The sequence below is a fragment of the Guillardia theta genome, assembly GCF_000315625.1.
Source record: "Guillardia theta CCMP2712 unplaced genomic scaffold GUITHscaffold_64, whole genome shotgun sequence".
Taxonomy (NCBI): domain Eukaryota; class Cryptophyceae; order Pyrenomonadales; family Geminigeraceae; genus Guillardia; species Guillardia theta.
In genome coordinates this window covers 133,069-148,614 of record NW_005434610.1, presented here as the reverse complement: position 1 = coordinate 148,614, position 15,546 = coordinate 133,069, and the positions used below count along the sequence as shown (strand labels likewise).

General features: G+C 54.4%; 3 protein-coding genes across 3 annotated transcripts; 2 read left to right on the top strand and 1 right to left on the bottom strand.

Moving 5' to 3' along the window:
* Positions 1-5,151: 5,151 nt before the first annotated feature.
* On the bottom strand, positions 5,152-5,370 carry GUITHDRAFT_52871 (hypothetical protein; the record flags this gene model as incomplete). Its single annotated transcript, XM_005827726.1, has 1 exon — positions 5,152-5,370. A coding segment is annotated over one exon (219 nt), but the record flags the coding sequence as incomplete, so codon positions are not given.
* A 3,311-nt stretch (positions 5,371-8,681) lies between these two features.
* Positions 8,682-9,264, top strand: GUITHDRAFT_154005 (hypothetical protein). The gene is made up of 2 exons (XM_005827725.1): positions 8,682-9,054; positions 9,102-9,264. The coding sequence occupies exons 1-2, from the start codon at positions 8,817-8,819 to the stop codon at positions 9,203-9,205; spliced, it is 342 nt and encodes a 113-aa protein (XP_005827782.1). The 5' UTR covers positions 8,682-8,816; the 3' UTR covers positions 9,206-9,264.
* A 513-nt stretch (positions 9,265-9,777) lies between these two features.
* Positions 9,778-15,368, top strand: GUITHDRAFT_113068 (hypothetical protein; the record flags this gene model as incomplete). The annotated part of the gene is made up of 13 exons (XM_005827724.1): positions 9,778-11,469; positions 11,518-11,631; positions 11,680-11,805; positions 11,852-11,907; positions 11,970-12,048; positions 12,097-12,147; positions 12,205-12,245; positions 12,294-12,498; positions 12,547-12,717; positions 12,981-13,028; positions 13,273-13,644; positions 13,892-15,268; positions 15,345-15,368. 13 exons carry the CDS (start codon positions 9,778-9,780, stop codon positions 15,366-15,368), a joined length of 4,356 nt encoding a protein of 1,451 aa, XP_005827781.1.
* Positions 15,369-15,546: the final 178 nt, after the last annotated feature.

The following is a 15,546-nucleotide window of genomic DNA, read 5'->3' as shown; positions in this document are numbered from 1 at the left end:
TCGGTTGTACTTCATCTTGGCACAATCGGTAATGATTTCAAGCCCTGTACGCATGCATTGGATCTTATTCTCTATAAATTTATATAATTATGTATTGAAATAATCATATATATTAGAAATACTACATATTAAATTAGTTTTTGTGAATAACTTGTGGCTTGCTTGTACAAAAGAGTTGGCGTATTGGTACTAAAATATTGGCGCATATCTTAGTAGTTTAGTAATGTTTTGATTCGCCAATATTTGGGTGATAGGCACAGAGGGCAATGGCGGGTATAGCGCGAGGAGAACGGAGGGGAGGAGGGGAGGGGAGAGTTCAGATAGAGGGTGTGGGGTGGAGGTTGTTGCATGGAGCCGTCAGGGAGTGTGTTGCTTTTGATGTCAACTATAACAATTGACGAAGAGCCATGATGGAGAGAGGACAAGCAGGACAGAAATAGAAATTTCTTCTAGAAGGCCAGAAGGGCTAGTGTATGCTGTTGACTGAAGGGATGTTCTCGTCTACTGATAGCAGTGTTTCTTCGATACCAGTTGTTATTTCCCATGTTTCTGCTGTTGTCTTATGTGCAGACTGCAACCATGGTGTGTGGCAGTACGCCTGATGTCATGGAAACAACTATACCATCTCTGATGCACATCTGATCATGATATTGTATTTTGACAATGATTTACGCCAAACTGAATGAATCTGCATTTTCAGTGAAAATCGTTCGAGCTTCTTGATACGGCGGGGTGCTAGCGTTCTTGGAATTCAGAGCAGCATGCCAGCCATCAAGCATGAAGCCAAGAAACATCGGCCAGGTCCATACGATCGACCTCGAGAAAGTGAAGCTGTTTCTCCAACGACATCAGGCACTCAAAAGGTAGGGCTGCTCGTTGCCATGTCTAGCTTCTCGCTACTTGCGACTCCCCCAACACTTCCCTTTGTTCCTTCTAGTTCCTTCTCCGTCACCTTTTTTTGTCCAGATTCCTTTCACCCCTCATTGTTGTGTTAATGCCCATTCAGGGAGGAAGCCTTCTTCGCACACCCGGTAGACTGATATCAGGAGCACTATCATGGCTTTCTCCATGGAGGAAGTCAGAGGCTCATTCAGAGCCTCAAGATGATGATGAAGACTTCGCCGAAGAAGTAGTGATTATGTGAGTATCTTTGCCCTCATGTGGGGCTCCAATAATTATTTGTGTCCAGGTCTGAAGAGCACACAGAGAGTTCAAAATTTAGACCCTCGATGTCTCATTACCAAGCTGGACAAAATCGAGACCCATCGCTGCAGGCATTTGCTGATATGTTGGGACGGAACCACAATGTGCAGCACAGCACTTCAGAATCTCTTTCCGACTCACGGTTCCTCCACGATGAGATTCAAGCAGATGCTGAACGGCAACCTTCACGTCCTGTTAACTTGTTTGCTCAAGTGAACACTAGTCGTGACAGCAGGACTGAGTCTCACGATCACGAGACTGGACTTGGTAATGAGGAGGCGCTCAACATCGTGACACCTTCTATCGTCAGGCCAAGACCTGTTCACTCTATGGACCCCTTGAAGGTAGCCATGACTGTCAGTCGCATGGGGAGCCAGCAACGAGCTCGCAAAAGGCAATTAGCTCAAAAATTTGCGAACCTTGTGAACAAGCACTATGTGGTAGATACATTTTTGCCTCCTGCTTTGCTTTGGATGATTTATTCTTCGCTTTCCAGTATTCAAATGAAAGAACTGACCTGGATGGTTATGGAGAACCCTCAGCCTTTCGCATCGCAGTCATGCGGACAAAAACTGCCAAGAATAGCATGATGGTAAGAGCGTCTTTTCGTTGGTTCTCTGTACCGATTTTGTTCATTACAGAGCTCGCAGCCAGACACATCATACCATTCAAACAACTTCTCACGACTGACTGGATCATCTCAAATTATGGGTGGACTTGGAGAGGCATCGTTTCTGAACGTTTCAAGCCCTTACATGCAAAACAAGACCATGAATGCCAACAACTCAACCATCAACAACACCTCAATGATGGTCATCACGAATAATAGCAACGACGAAAAGACTCTTTCTTCAACATTTCTCACCGAATCCCCCATTGGCAATCATTCTGTATCGCGCTCAAGCCGAATGTCGGCGAAGGAGTATGCGGAGAGGGCGTTGGCACCGATTACAGCTGCGTTGTCTCCTTCGGCGCGTTTGTTGCCAGAGAGAACTAATGCAAGCTTCCGTCCGCCCGATTCTTCAATGGCTGCAAAGAATAGGTCGAATGTTACGTTTCATAGTAGTGTTCCTCGAATACCTTCGGCATATTCAACCCCCTCCTTCTCGGCCAATCGCCAAGGTTCCTACATGACAGATGTGGGCACTAAGCGCAACAGGGAGAGTTTTGCACCGGAGCCCAGCCCTGCACCGAACGATAGACATCCGAGCAAAGGTATATTTATTGGTGTGCTTGAGCTGAATCCGTTGAACGAATTTCAACTAGACGATGTGAACGAAGTCAGGACGCGACCCACACAACGACGAAGGCTGTCACATCAACCAACTCAAACTGTGAAAAGAATATTGGAGATTATCAAGGATACTAGTACTCCAGCCTCCGACTCAAGGTATTGCTGTTTCGTTTTGCAATCAACTTCCTGTTGCACAGGAACTCACTTTGGCTCGAACACAGGTCCGCTCCTTCTTCTCGATTTTTCAGTTCGGCCTGGGCTGTTGAAGCACGAAATTCGCCTGATGCCAGTGCCAAGGCCGCTGCTAATGAACATTCTATGTCAGAGAGCCGAGGTTATGCAATGAAAGATGGAGATATGCCAAAGCGAAATGTCCATGCAAGCCAAAGCAAGTTTAACTTCACTGAGCCGGAAAGTTTGGAACTGCAAAGTCAGCCAATGGGAAGGATGCTATCAGGCACCAAATACTCCTTCTCTGAACCTGGACAAGATCAAGTCGATGTGTCGACCGGTGCAAACGGTCATCCCAAGACAAGTTCGTCAACTGCTGCTCCTCAGAATGATTCCGGAAGTTCCTTCGTTCCTCTATCGGAATTGTTCAAGCCAAAGCCTGGGCAGTGGAGATGCACAGAGTGCTTGACGATGAACAACGCAGAGGCCAAGGACAAGTGCATGTCCTGTGAAGCTCCTAAGCCCGGAGCCACCGGCGGAGAGAAGGCGGCAGGATCGGGCTTCACGTTCGGGACGTCGAATGCGGGATCGAGCAGTGGCCTCAGCTTTGGTACAGGAGGCAGCGGCTCAGGTTTTACGTTCGGGTCAGCCTCCAGCTCGAAGCCAGCGGCAGGAGGCGGCTCATCAGGCTTCTCGTTTGACTTTGGATCGACCTCGGCGTCTACAGGAGGGTCCTCGACATTCAGTTTCGGTGCCAAGGCGACTGAGACTACGGCGGCCGGACCAGGTTTCACGTTTGGGTCGAGCGGAGCTTCCAGCGGCGAGAAGTCGTCAAGTGGGGGTTTTACGTTTGGAGCGAGCAAGAGCAGCACTGACGAAAAGAAGGAGGACAGCAAGGTGTCAAAGGCGGAAGATGGCGGAGCAGCGAGCAAGGATGCAGACGGAGATGCAGCAAAGAAAGCGGCAGAGAGGCGGAAGGCGTACGAGGAGATGGCAAGGAAGAGCGGGGTACCTACGACCTTCCAGTGGCCGACGAAGAAGGTGGACGTGGGCTTTGAGTCGACAGGGTCAAAAGAGATCGACGAGGAGGACAAGCAGGAGCGCGGCGATAGCAAGGACACATCAAAGTCTGCTGAAAGTAGCCAAAACTCAAACGGTGGACAAGTTCCTTTATCGGAATTGTTCAAGCCAAAGCCTGGGCAGTGGAGATGCACAGAGTGCTTGACGATGAACAACGCAGAGGCCAAGGACAAGTGCATGTCCTGTGAAGCTCCTAAGCCCGGAGCCACCGGCGGAGAGAAGGCGGCAGGAGGCAGCGCATCATCGGGCTTCACGTTCGGGACGTCGAATGCGGGATCGAGCAGTGGCCTCAGCTTTGGTACAGGAGGCAGCGGCTCAGGTTTTACGTTCGGGTCAGCCTCCAGCTCGAAGCCAGCGGCAGGAGGCGGCTCATCAGGCTTCTCGTTTGGCTTTGGATCGACCTCGGCGTCTACAGGAGGGTCCTCGACATTCAGTTTCGGTGCCAAGGCGACTGAGACTACGACATCTACGGCGGCCGGACCAGGTTTCACGTTTGGGTCGAGCGGAGCTTCCAGCGGCGAGAAGTCGTCAAGTGGGGGTTTTACGTTTGGAGCGAGCAAGAGCAGCACTGACGAAAAGAAGGAGGACAGCAAGGTGTCAAAGGCGGAAGATGGCGGAGCAGCGAGCAAGGATGCAGACGGAGATGCAGCAAAGAAAGCGGCAGAGAGGCGGAAGGCGTACGAGGAGATGGCAAGGAAGAGCGGGGTACCTACGACCTTCCAGTGGCCGACGAAGAAGGTGGACGTGGGCTTTGAGTCGACAGGGTCAAAAGAGATCGACGAGGAGGACAAGCAGGAGCGCGGCGATAGCAAGGGAGCAAGTAGCGATCCAGCAAAGACGGACTCGGCGCCTTCTGAATCTACAAAGCCTCCTACTTTTAGCTTCGGAAGTGAGCCAGCAAAGACTTCTGCCCCAGCTCCAAGCGGTTCAGCCCCACTGACTTTCTCATTTGGTGCATCCTCGTCCTCCTCTTTTTCAACCACGCCTTCGTTTGGTGCAGCTCCCTTGAAATCTGCAGAAACACAAAGTGCTTCATCAAGCAGCGTGTTTACATTTGGCAACTCCAGTGCGGCGAGCTCGGATGCACCGAAGTCAGAATCAGGCTCCAGCAGTGTCTTCACTTTTGGAAGCTCGAATGTGGCTGCTCCCCCAACGTCAGCCAGCGCGTCGGAACCACAGTCCAAGTCTGCCTTCGTGTTCGGAGGGTCCAGCGCCAGCTCGTCTCAATCTTCCACATCGACCAGTCAAACTCCAGCCGTCTTCTCCTTCGGAAGTACGCCTGCGACTCAAGAGTCCGCGGCCAGTTCGGCCTCGTCCTCAGTCTTCGCCTTCGGGTCTTCGACAGGCAGTGCAGCTCCAGCCACGTTTTCTTTCGGCAGCACTCCAGCTGCATCCTCTGCCGCGGGCGATAAGATCGCGTCGACTGGAAGCGTTTTTGCTTTCGGCTCGAGTGCTCCCACATCTTTCGGGTCCAGCACCCCAGCCTCTGGGTCGAGCGCCCCAGCCTCTGGGTCGAGCGCCCCAGCCTTTGGGTCGAGCGCCCCAGCCTTTGGGTCGAGCGCCCCAGCCTTTGGGTCGAGCGCCCCAGCCTTTGGGTCGAGCGCCCCAGCCTTTGGGTCGAGCGCCCCAGCCTTTGGGTCGAGCGCCCCAGCCTTTGGGTCAACAGGTGGCACTAACGCTCCGTTCACATTCGGAGCAGGCAACTCGAGCGCAGCAGCTGACGCTGCCAAGGCTGGTTCTAGCAATGAAGGGATGATGTCAGACGAAGCTCCATCCTCGGCGGCTGGCCAACCCTTCACGTTCGGGGCACCGACGGGTTCAGCTTTCGGAGCTGCTGGCACGCCGTTCACTTTCGGAGGCAGCAGCGCGCCCTCTGGCTTCGGAAGCACAGGGTCAGGCACAACCTCCACTCCTGCCTTCGGTGGCGGAGGGTTCGGCTCGACCGGCTCGGCGTTTGGCAACCCGGCAGCTCCTCCCTTCGGCAGCACAGGCGGGGGGTCGGCCTTCGGATCTACTGGAGCCTTCGGAGCATCGTCTTCTACCTTCACTTTTGGAGGAGGGCAGAGCGCTTTCAACGCCTCGGCTCCGGCATTTGGTGGGTCGCAGCAGCCGTTCGGTGGGGGAGCTCCGTCGCCGTTTGGCGCAAGTTCTTCGGCCTTTGGGGCATCGTCGTTCGGGTCTTCTGCTCCTTCCTTCGGAGGTGGGGCAGCCTTTGGGTCAGCTGCCGCTCCCTTCACGTTCGGGGCAGGAGCACAGCAGCAGCAGGCACCTGCCGCCTTCGGGAGCAGCGGGGGTCAAGGGTTTGGAGGAGGAGCGCCGCAAGGGGGTTTCGGGGGTGGAGCTCCTAGTCAGGATGACGGAGTGCCGCAGCGGAAAATAGTGAAAGCTCGAAGGTCAGCTAAGAAGCACTGAAGGGGAAAGGTTGAAGCTCGTCTAGGACATGTGCTGTTGTTACGGGCCGAGAGGTCGTTCGAACCATGATAAAAATGCTGAAACCTTGAAGTTGACTTTGGTTGTCTTCAAAAACTTTCCCATAGGAAGACTTAGGACTTTCTGTGCACCTGATTCAGTTTTTGTAAAGCCTTGCCGATCTCTTGGATCTGGAAGATGCGAGGATGAGAAGTATGTGCAGCAGGGAGCGCAAATTTCGTTCACCTCTTCTCTGAGAACAGTTAGAGACTCTTCTGTCATGCCCTTGCGCTTTGCACTGGCTACAAACTCCATGAGATTTCTGCTACACCACTTAAAAACCAATACAGGAGCAGAAGCGGCGAATGTAACAGGGGACGAGAGAGAGGTGCATGAAGAATTTCTGCCATTATATGGCGAAGTGAGCTGAAGGGAGGGGGAGGAGGAGGAGGAGGAGGAGGAGGAGGAGGAGATCTACCTGTGTGATCGCTGAAAGCTTGCAATCGAAGATCTGAAAGTTTGACAAAGGAAACATCAAATGAGAGGTCTTGTGGGGAGGACAACAGACCTTGCATCATCTCTGCTAGCCAGGTCTCTTCGTGTCCATCGCCCGCTCTCATTCTTCAAACTTGCTGCGGATCTGCCTCTCCTTGTTTCTGGTTCCCGCAGACCATCTACTCGCTTCGGAAAGCAGTTGAACAACAGCACGGGCTCAGGTTCTGCTCGTGCATGCGAAGGTCGCCAGAGGTAAGTACCACCTGATCCTATGTCCTGCTCGGGCATCTCAGATCGCCAGACAGGAAGGAGGGAGGGATAGATAGATGGAGAGGTGGGTGGGTGGGTTGATGGATGAAGGAGGGACGGAGGGGAGGGGAGGAGATATTACCTGGCGGTCTCTGGAGCCCCTAGAGGATGATTGAATGCGGAATCTTGAGTCGTTAGAGTTGGTGCAGTGTCGGTAAGACATCTCATGTCCTCCTCGCCACAATTTCCATTCTAGTGTTTGCTATCAAGTAGGGACATCAGGATAAAACTTCACATCATCAGGGCTTTTGTTTCACATAGCATGTGCAATCTCCAGCAACACTCAAACGGCTCTACTCTCAGATCCATACTCCATTGATTGCCTGTCCTTCTCCCCTCCCCTCCCCTCCCCGTTCCAACTCCATCCACTCACCTGCATACCGTTGACCGGCATTACCCCACCACCTTCGATTTCTATAGATTAACCGGTACTCAATCCAAACACCTACTACCCTCTTCTTGCATCTCAAATGTACCCGTAGTATATTTATTAGTACCCCTCTATGCTCCATGCAAAGGTCCCCTGGTCTTATTACCCCTACCCTATTTTTCTCAATCATATTAACCCGTGATTTCAGCCTACCCCTACCCCGAATTTACAGGTACGTTGTATAGCTGGACCCCCCTACCCCTTTGTTTCCCTATGTTTTATAGGTATCCAACATTCGTAATAGGGTGTCTGTTACCGGTACTCAGAGGAAATTTAATGGCGATCAGGGTGGGGGTATTTATACCGTAAATTTTCAGCACGACTTAGAGGGTAATTACACTATAATGTGGGGGTGGGGTAACTAATGTTTGGGGTCCTCAAAAGGTTCTCCAACAAGAATGGGTAGGGTGGGTGGGCTGACAAGAGTAAAATGAGACCAAAGGCTTATGAGGCAGCATACCACGAAGGGGTCTTTCAAAGCCTAATTAAAATCCTGATACTATAATAATCAAATTTGAAAACAAGTTTGATAATTTTGAAGCATATTTTGCATTTAGCACCAATATCTGGTGAAAACGTCTCTTTCCCCGATTTTGGGGAGATCGCATCCACGAAAGCACATGCAACATCTCAACTGCCCATCGCCCCCTTTCGTTCCCCATCCCACCACTTGAGCACATAGATCCCGTCTTTGTACTCCTCCTCCTCATTCCTTCCTCTCCCTTTATGGACATGTTCGATCTTGCATTCCTGCTTGCCCTGGACTTCACATGTCCTCCCCAAGTCTCCTTGTTTCCGATGGCCAGCCGTTCCTCTTTGTAGACCCCGAAGTTTCAACTCATTCCAAGTCTCTCACTCCTGTCTATCTTCAGTCTCTGTTTCAGCCTCTTGTCTTTCGCACTTTCTGTTGCCCTTCCCTTGCCCTTCTCTTATCCCTGTTCCTTCCTACTCCTGCTCTTGCACTCTCTTTCTGCTATTCTTTTCTTTCCAAGATCGCGCTCTGCTGTTTGTTACTACCTGCTTCAGACGCTTACTCCTACAAACCTCATTTGGACATTCTTGCTCGTTATCGCAATGACTTTGATACGATTCGCTACTTGCTGCCGTATTGCTATCATGTTGTAGCGAGTGCGATAGAGCAACACTCTGTCATCCAATGTGACGCTTTAGTTAGTTACTGTGAAGGTGATATCGAATGCCAATCGATCGCTACTTGATGTTGTTGCTGCATGCGACACAAATGTTCAACGCGCTGGTTCCCTTTTGTTCCGCATCTTGCTCTGCAAGAGCAGATTTTTTGCTGCTCTGCAAAGACAGCTTCTGTTGATCACCCCTCACTGGTTTTCTTGCAGGGTAGTGTGTGAAGGTATTCGACAAGCTCTTACAAACATCAGTTCCTGCAAGATCTCTGTGAAGACGAGCATTGCTAGAAGCAAGATGAACAGATGGTGTTTTGTGTTCTGTTTCGCTTCTTTAGCTGGAGACATGATGGGAAGCGTTGACGGCTTCATGGCGCTGCCAGCATGCAGCCTGCAGCTGCGGAGGAGCGACATGAAGCGCTGGAGCCATGGCGGCTTTACGATGAGGGACACGATGACCCTGAGGCCGGAGGGTCGGGTGGTGCTGAAGCAGAACAACCTGTTCGAGGAGCGGGAAGCTGTTGCTGTGAGCGAGACCGCTATGGAGCCTGACAATCTGCAGACTTGTCTCCTCCCCATCCTTGGTGAGGACGCGATGAGGAGAATGGAGCGGACTGACGTTGGCGCGCAGGGTTTCTCCTCATGCTGGCTCCTCTAACGTACGCCTTCCTTGCCCTGGGCTCCGGCAGCATCCCGATCGAAGTTGACTGGGAGACAGCGAGCATCCTCGTGTGAGGGGCGGGCGGATCGGCACGCGTCTGATGGGATTCTTGTATATATGTTTGTGATGGTGTAAATAGAGAAATGCTCACCAAAAGATGGCGGCGAGGTTTTGTGATGTATGCTGGGGAAGTAAGGGTGGGATCATGAGGGCAAGTGGCGGCTTCAGGAGCTCCACTTGTAGAAGCTCTTGTGCAGTGTCGTTGTGCAAACAGTGAAATAGCTTCGAAAACGAACGTTTCTTGCAATTACCTCATGGTACAACAATCATCGCCTTTGTTGTCGAGCTTCTATCCCTTCCTCTGACCTTCCTTCTTCTCATCGTTTCCTCGATGCCCCTTCTCCTTCCTCTCGCTCCCATCCCTCCCCACTCTGCCCCCATCCTTCCGCCTCCTCCCCAGCCTCCTCCCTGTTTTTCAGTCCCTCCGGAAAGCCCGTAGAGCCTCGAAATGCCGGGTATCGGAAGGATGGGAGGGAGGGAGGGAGGGAGGGAAGGAGGGAGGGAGGGAAGGAGGAAGGAGGGAGGGAGGGAGAGAAGGAAGGAGCACTAGCCTGGTAGTCGCTCCCTCCTTCGGTCTCGATTCGCCATGAACAAGGGAAGGACAGGGGCGCCTGCCGGCCTCTACGATCCTTCGAAGCTGACAGCAGCAGCTCGCTCGAGGATCGTCAGCACGAGGGAGAGGGCAACGAGCCTCAAGAGCAGCCTCTCCTTCTCCTCCTTCCCTAAGGACGATCTCCTCCCTCACAAGAAGAAGCAGGAGGAGGACCCGGCTGTGGGAGAGAAGTACACCTTCTGCAAGACGCAGGTGTTCCCTGATGAGAGATGGCGGGAGAGTCCGGGGCACCATGCTCCCCCGGAGAACGAGCTCGAGCTCGAGTGGGTGTACGGGTACCACGGGCACGACGGCTACGCATGGCTCCACAACGACCACAGCCCGGAGACGCGCATGGCGCCGTCGAGGAACAACCTCTTCTTCGTGGCGAACGAGGGAGGAGTGGTGGACGGGATGAAGATAGCATACTTCACGTCCTCCATAGGTGTGGTGATGGACATCGAAGAGAGGAAGCAGAAATTCTTCATCTTTCATGACGGGGAGATCTGCTCCATGGCAGTAAATGCGCAGAGGACACTGGTTGCTACGGGACAGGTTTCGTCCCATGGTTCCATGAACCCTTCCGTCGCCGTGTGGTCTCCCATGAAAGTCTTCTCCTCCTCCTCCTCCTCCTCCTGCGTGCCGGAAGCTGTCATGTCCGGCTTCTGTGAATTCCGCATCGTTGCTCTCTCCTTCAGCGCGGACGGGCAATACATAATGTGCATCGGGGACGACGAGCTCCACAGGTTCGCCTGCTACCGATGGCAAGACGACCCTCCTTCCGTCCTCTTCAAGGGGCAGGTGGGCAAGGCGACCATCCTCCACATGGCGCCTACGGTGTGCGGCTTCGCGGCATGCGGCAACAAGGAGATCAAGGTTTGGGAGCACCCGATGCTGAACAGTCAGTTCTCCAAGGATGTGGAGGGAGTCAGGTGGCTGGTCGGAGTGCGGCCGATGGAGGAGAGCATGGTGGAGTGCATAGCGGTTGTCCCTGACCCTGACTCAGCGTGCGGCTCCTCCCTGGTCTGCGGGTGGCCGGACGGTCATTTGTGTTTCTTTCAACAGAAGGAGGAGGCAGGGGACTGGAACCTTGAGTTCGTAGGAAACAGGTCGGCCAAGATCGCTGCGGGGAGAGGGTCGAGGTACTGGATGGGGCATGCGGGGAGAGCAGTCAAGTGCGTGAGCTACTTGCATCCTGATGCTCTCGCAGAGTCCATGGGGTGCCACAAGGGGCTGCTGGTGTCCTCGGACGTGGAGGGGCACATCTGTGGGTGGAAGGTTGACCCGAGCAAGCCGATCGATCGGGGGAGTAGGAAGAAGATGCTGCGAGACTTTGCATGGGAGAAGATGTTCGAGGCGAACCTTGCGGACGTCGTGGACCAGCTGGTAGCTAGGGGGTGGAAGGCGAACGCTGCCAAGTCTGCGGTAGACGTCTGCCCTGTCCCTCTCAACCCCAACGTCCTGCTCCCCCTGTACGCCAGCCGACTGGATTACGACGGTCATGGCAGTTTGCTCGTGGGGCTCTCGAACAACAAGATCGTGAGGCTGCCGATGCAGCCGTTGGTGGCGAGTGGGAAGTTGAGGCCGCAAGTCTTGGTGGACGGGCATACTGGGTACCTCAGGGCCGTTGCCTCGCTGCCAACTGCTTCCTTGTACTTCAACTTGGGTGTGAGGATGTTCGGAGAGGTCGGTGCTGGTGCCTTCCTGCCCCCAAGGAGTGACCTGGTTGTATAGGAGCACGTGCATGTTGTTGGTGATGGAAGCAGCGGGCAGGAGATCGCAGAGGTTGTTATGAAGGTTTTCCCCTTCATGGAATCGAGAGAAGTGGCGAGGGATAGCGTGATGGAGGTATGACGGCAGATCTGCGAAGCTTTTGTCCTTACAACCTCATGCAAGGGAAACGTTGTTGTCATGAGACCCGACCCACATGGGGAGTTGAAGATCTTTGATCCGCTTGTCAACGACTTCAGAGAAATGGAGAATGAAGAAAAGAGTGCGATCTTCCGTCAGGATAGTCAGGAGGTCTTTTGATTTCCATGCGCTGCTAAGGGAGTGATGGATGGAGCAGGTGGAGCCTTTCGAGTATATGATTGCGGATAGATCCTTCCAGACTCCAGAGGTCAGGTGAGTGAGATTGCTCTTCTGCCCATGATGTTGAGTTCTGCGGATTTTGACGTGCGAGGAAGGATCGAAAAGATGGAGGAAAGAAACCTGCCTTCCCGCTCCAGTGTTGTCATCAAGGAGATGAACACGTTCGATCTCGACGTGAGTTCGCAGCTCGCTGCTGGAACCTCCTTGACACCTTGGCCGCAGGACGCGAGGCTGCCCAACGCGAGGTATGCGAAGCAGACGGGGCTGGTCCAGGTGTGCTGATGGGAGACGAAAGACGTGAAGGTCATGACCCCGGTGCCTCTTCCTCAGGTTCAAGTTCGCTCCATCCAGCATGATCGGGACCCGATCTGGTCAGTCAGCAGCTTTCAAGACTTCCACTGCTGATGAGAAGTTGGCAGGTCGTCCACTCGCAAGCTGCAGAGACTGACAGGAAAGAACAAGTCAGAGAAATCTGTCGTTGGTTGTTGTGTGCAGTCAGGTGATGTGCTGGTGTATCGCGGAGCTCTCAACACAAGGATGCAAACTAAGTTGAAGCAAGTCATCTCCACCATCACGCACACCAGCACTCGCCACATCGTCCTCCACGACGTCCAGCCCTTCCTGGTCGGCGATCAGGTGCTTGCTTCCCTGCTTGCCTGACGTTTCCTGCAGGTCGAGGACGAGGAGGGTGTGCATGTGACTTACAACATGCTCCTGAGGTTGCGGGTGCCGTCCAACGAGCACGATTGTGTTGTTGAGAGGATACGGAGGAGTATGAGGGAGAGGCCCAACTACTGGAAGATGGTCAGAGAGGCGTTCGCGATCAAGAATCGCGCGTTGACTGTGAGTTGTTTCCTGACTTGTTCTCTCTGTTTGCAGTGTGCACGTTGCTTTTGACGTTCTCCTCCTGCTCCTGCTCCTCCTCCTCTTCCTCCTTAGTTTCCTTCGTCGAGCTTTTCCTGACTTTCTTGTGAATCTTGTTTCCTCAAACCTCAACACGCTTACTACCATCTTCTTTCATACCGTTGCTTTCAACTGATCCTTGGAATCTTCAATCACCGAAACATCTCAAGTTCCCATGGAGATCGGCTGACCCTCTTTCATAGAAATCTCCTCACATCACACAACATGTCGCTCAATGTGACTTTGACAAGGTAAGTCGTCCTCGTCCTCGTCCTTGTCCTCGTCCTCGTCCTTGTCCTCGTCCTCGTCCTTGTCCTCGTCCTCGTCCTTGTCCTCGTCCTCGTCCTCGTCCTCGTCCTCGTCCTCGTCCTCGTCATCGGTGTGTTTGGTCCTTAACCTTGACCTTGTCCCTCACTCTCCTCCCTCCCTCCTCCCTTCCCTCCTGGTTCAGTCCTCGTCTTCTTCCTCGTCTCTTCCCTCCTCACATCTGCACAGCTCATGAAGGAGGAGGGGATCCCAGCAGAGGCTCAGCTTCTAGGGCGGAGTTTCTGGAGGAGAAGGGAGGAGCAAACTTCCGTCCTCTTCTCCTGCGGGGAGGACGGGACCCTCTGCAAGTGGGACCCCTACCAGCACGTCCTCCTTGACTCGATCTACCTCCCTGGGTTTACAGGGAAGGACCAGCGGCAGTGGAGGAGGCGAGCGACCTGTATGGCTGTATCGCCGCCGCGCTTCGGGGCAGATCGTTGGGTGGCCGTAGGGCACAGGATGGGAACGATCTCGATCCTGGACGCTCAAGACTTGTCGTCGTTGATGGTGGAGATTCAGGACAGGAGCAGCGACGTGCGTGATATCAAGTTCTCCTCAACGGTCTGACTTCCTCTGTCCCTTGCTGTCTTCTTGCTCGCTTCCCTTTCTCGTTCTCTCCTTCTTCCTCCCACTGCTCTCCCTCTCCTCCTCCTCTTTCCTTGCATCTCTCCTCCTCCTTCCTTGCTCGAACTGTCTGCTCCACTGCTTCTCTTCTTCCTTCCAATCTCCCCAATCCTTCCCTCCCTTCCCTCATTCTCCCCCTCTCTCCCTCTCTCCCTCGCTCTCTTCCGCCTCACCTCATCCTCAGGGCTGCATGATGGCCGTGGGCAGCAGCGAGGGCCTCATCGATCTCTACAGCATCCAGGACGCGGCAGGGGAGGATGCGGTAGTGGTGGCATGGCTAGCCGTCTGCAGAGGGCACACGGCCAGCGTCACTCATCTAGACTTCTCGGTCGACTCTCGTTTCCTCCGCAGCAACGACGCAGGAGGGGAGATCCTATACTGGCATCTGGTGGACGAGAACTCCCCAGGTCAGACCCTTCACTTCCTCCAGCAGCAGCGGGATGGGATTGTGCGGCTACTTTCCAAGAACCTCTCCCATCCTGCTGGCAAGTTGAGAGTCAGGCCTGCGGGGATCGGACGCTACTCGGGGGCTGTAAACTCTCGTCTCCTCCAGCACGGGCATGCTGCTGCAGGAACCATGGTGAAGGAGACAAGCCGCCTGTCCTCGCTCGACTGGTCCTCCTCCTCCTGCAAGCTCTGCTGGCATCTCCGATCCATCTGGCGTCCTCGCAGCAAGCTGCACCACATCGAGCAAGTCAGCGTCTCCTACCTCGAGGACGTGGTCGCCTGCGCCTACGCCCCTGACTTCATCCGCATCGGCAACTTCCCGGATCCCTTCCTGGGCAAGGAACAGGCAGTCACTCGCTTCAAGGCCTTCGCGTGGCGCTGCTTGGGGAGCTCGACCGTCAACATCGAGGAGGAGGCGACCAAGTCGTTCTCTGTGCGAGCAGACAGCAAGGGAGTCTTCTCCTCCTCCCTCCTCGATCGCTTCACCGTCAAGCTCTTCCGCTTCCCCTGCGTCGGCGTCCCGTCCTCCCCCTTCCTCCGCTCCTGCTACCTCGCCGGCTCCTCCGGTGTCCCTGGCTCAGGTCCCAGCACGATGCCGGCCTGGTACGAGGCATACCCTCGCTCCTTCTCCGGGCATGCAGGAGCGGTGACGGCAGCCGAGTGGGCAGGAGAGGACCTGTGGCTGCTGACGGCAGGAGGAGCGGATTGCTCCCTCCTGCAATGGCGGCATCGTCGTCCGCTGTGGAAGAGGTGGTGGCTGAGGAGGAGCAGGAGGCAGCAGCAGACGCTGCGGCAGCTCTTCGGGAAGACGGTGCCACGGGTGACGACGGAGCTGCAGGGGAAGGAGGAAGGGGAGAACATCTTTGAGCAGCTCGTGTCTCGGGCGTGCAAGGACGTTGGGTATCTGACGGGAGAGGAGGAGGTGGCGAAGGAAAAAATTCTCGACGCCATGCCGAAGTTGATGCTGCTGTGGTCTCAGTTCCCTGAGCAGGCAGTGGAACTTGCATTCTCCTCCTCCTCCTCCTCCTCCATCACCACCTGCTGCATGCAAGAATTCACTTGCGCTGTGGCGGAGGAGCATGTGGGCCATGTCGCAGCGACGTTCTTCGATGCGGTGAAGGAGAGAGAGGGGGAGGAGGCGGTCACGTGCCGGGTGGATGAGCTGGAGGAAGCGCTGAGCCGCAAGGAAGGGAAGAAATTTTTGCGGGAGATGATGCAGCGAGATCTGCCCCTCCCCCACCTCGACCAGAGTTGTCGGTGCCTGCAGGACGTGCTGAGACTTGTCGGAGGGGAGGAGCAGGAGGAGCGGAGCGGGAAGGGGATGTGTAGCAGGAGGAGGTTTGTGTCAGCCATGGTCACTTTGCAGATCAAGCATACGCCATCGATCAAGCT